Source organism: Ammodytes marinus (genome assembly GCF_949987685.1).
Source record: "Ammodytes marinus genome assembly, contig: scaffold_68, whole genome shotgun sequence".
NCBI lineage: Eukaryota > Metazoa > Chordata > Actinopteri > Uranoscopiformes > Ammodytidae > Ammodytes > Ammodytes marinus.
In genome coordinates, this window is record NW_027648458.1 from 181,553 (window position 1) to 184,052 (window position 2,500).

The window sequence follows — 2,500 nt, forward strand, 5'->3', positions numbered from 1 at the left end:
TTAGCTGACGCTTTTATCCAAAGCGGCTTCCATTGAAGGTGCAGTGTGTAATATGACATCATCAAGAAAGTTCTACAAAGTTCTAGAATGCAACGCTCCCTGGGTAACCCCAACCCTTTCGAATAATAACAGAAGCTACAGTGGCCTTCAAGGACAAGAACAATTCTAAATTTTAAACAATGCACCTGATGACATTCCAACTATGACACTTTCAAGATGGCGGCACCAGTTAAATAGATCTCCTCAAAACCTATTTCTCTTCATTCCAGAATCAAGTGCTTTGGTGGGTAAAGTCGTAGGACTGATGCTAAAACGTGTAGTAAGTTTCATGGATGTAAGTCTTTCCTAATCGGAGATAGCAACCCTAACCTAACCCTAACCCTAGGAGAAATGAATGGAAGTCAATGTAAATAGCCGAAAAATTGACCCCTTTAAAACACTTTCTGTTTATCCCTGAATCAAATGCTTTGGTGGGTATAGTTGTAGGGCGGAAGCTAATGAGTGGAGTAAGTTTCATGGATGTAAGTCTTTCCTAGATGCTGGGATAAAGAGAAACAGTTTTTAACAGAGTCAATTTTTTGGGCTATTTACATTGACTTTCATTAATTTCTCCTGGGGTTAGGGTTAGGGTAGGGTTGCTATCTCCCACAAGGAAAGTCTTACGTCCTATTAGCATCAGTCCTACATCTATACTTTATAATTAAAGCACTTCACAAAGCACTTGAGAAATTGTCACTTGTGTGTTGAATATTGTTGTCGCAAATGTGTGTGCTGCTTTATTGTGTAATGTGTGAGTGTGATGAGTGTGTTGTTTTTTTTTCTTTTTTTAAACCTTTATTTCTACAGGTAAATCCCATTGAGACCGAAGACTCTTTTACAAGGGAGACCTGTTTTCCTTTCCCACGTTACCATTCACACACACATTCACACACCGATAGCAGCAGGCTAACTATCGACATTCACACGAGGCAAGGTGGGTGAAGTGTCTTGCCCAAGGACACAACAACCATGACACAGGTGGCAGGGCGGGGATCGAACCTCCAACCCTTTGATCATCAGCCGACCCGCTCTACCAACTGAGCCACAGTCGCCCCTCGGGGACGGATAAAGTGATTTTAATTGAATTGAATTGAATTGTGTACCGTTACACCCCTACTCACCACTGTCGTATTTGAGCTTTTCATCTTTTATCATGGAGAATCCGTCTCCGCCCGTGACCATGAATGACGGCAGAACCACTTTGTAAACGCTCTCGTCTTTCACCGGCTCGTACTTTGGGACGCGACACTTAGTGCAGAGAATATTCAGGCTTTTCACCCGATGTCCCGGGCGCCCGGAGAGGTCGTAGACCACCCGAAAACCTGTTAAAAAACACAAGGAAATATTAAACAGGGTATAATCCTACTGATTTTTATCAATACAACAATGACACTTTTCCGTGACATTTTGCCTGATTTCCAGATATGGAGAAATGTATTTAAAATGATCCAACTTTTCTGAGAATTTCATGACCGTGGGAACCCATATTATAAGAAAAACATATATATTTATACTCATATTAATTAAAAGGTGCACCGAGAAACTTTCAGTTTTTGTTAATTCTTGCGCCCCCTCTGGACAAAAGCAGTAGTGTTTTTACTACGACATCGGCAAAAACTAATCTTAAAAAAATATATATATATTAATCTACCAGAGACTTGTAGGAGATAGATAGATAGATAGATAGATAGATAGATAGATAGATAGATAGATAGATAGATAGATAGATAGATAGATAGATAGATAGATAGATAGATAGATAGATAGATAGATAGATAGATAGATAGATAGATAGATAGATAGATAGATAGATAGATAGATAGATAGATAGATAGATAGATAGATAGATAGATACTGTAGATAGATAGATAGATAGATAGATAGATAGATAGATAGATAGATAGATAGATAGATAGATAGATAGATAGATAGATAGATAGATAGATAGATAGATAGATAGATAGATAGATAGATAGATAGATAGATAGAGAGACAGACAGACAGACAGACAGACAGACAGACAGACAGACAGACAGACAGACAGACAGACATTATAAAGACCATACCAGAGACTTGTAGGAACTCGCCGGTGCTCTCTCCGTGGCGTCTGACTGAATGTTCGAAGGCTTTCCTCAGCGTGGAACCTTTGAGCAGAACCAAGTCAAAGGTTCCTCCAAAGGGGAGAACCGACAGCAGGTCCTCCATGGTGATAGAGCCTGAGGAACACACATACACAAAATAAATACTATAAAAAAATGTATTAGATTGCGTTCCGAATCGCATACTTTCTACTATATAGTATGTAGAAAAAAGATTTAGGATGTCCCGATTCTTGTGGCCAGATTTAGGATGGTTAGAAGTACCCGGATGTCCTACTTCATGCGGCCAAGATTGTTAGTGTTGAAAACTGCATCCTATTTGGGCGATTCTGACCCACAATCCATTGCGCACGTGAAGTGAC

At 39.6% G+C, this 2,500-nt stretch overlaps 1 protein-coding gene across 1 annotated transcript in view; it reads right to left on the minus strand.

Annotated features, from left to right (window-relative positions):
* Positions 1 to 2,500, minus strand: part of LOC307270498 (snake venom 5'-nucleotidase-like) — an 18,703-nt gene that overhangs the window by 2,039 nt on the left and 14,164 nt on the right. Inside the window, exons 8-9 of the mRNA XM_080054382.1 lie at positions 2,106 to 2,255; positions 1,161 to 1,361 (exon numbers count right to left, since the gene is read on the minus strand). Of these exons, the coding sequence (XP_079910508.1) occupies positions 1,161 to 1,361; positions 2,106 to 2,255 (351 nt within the window). The remainder of the gene's footprint in view (positions 1 to 1,160; positions 1,362 to 2,105; positions 2,256 to 2,500) is intronic.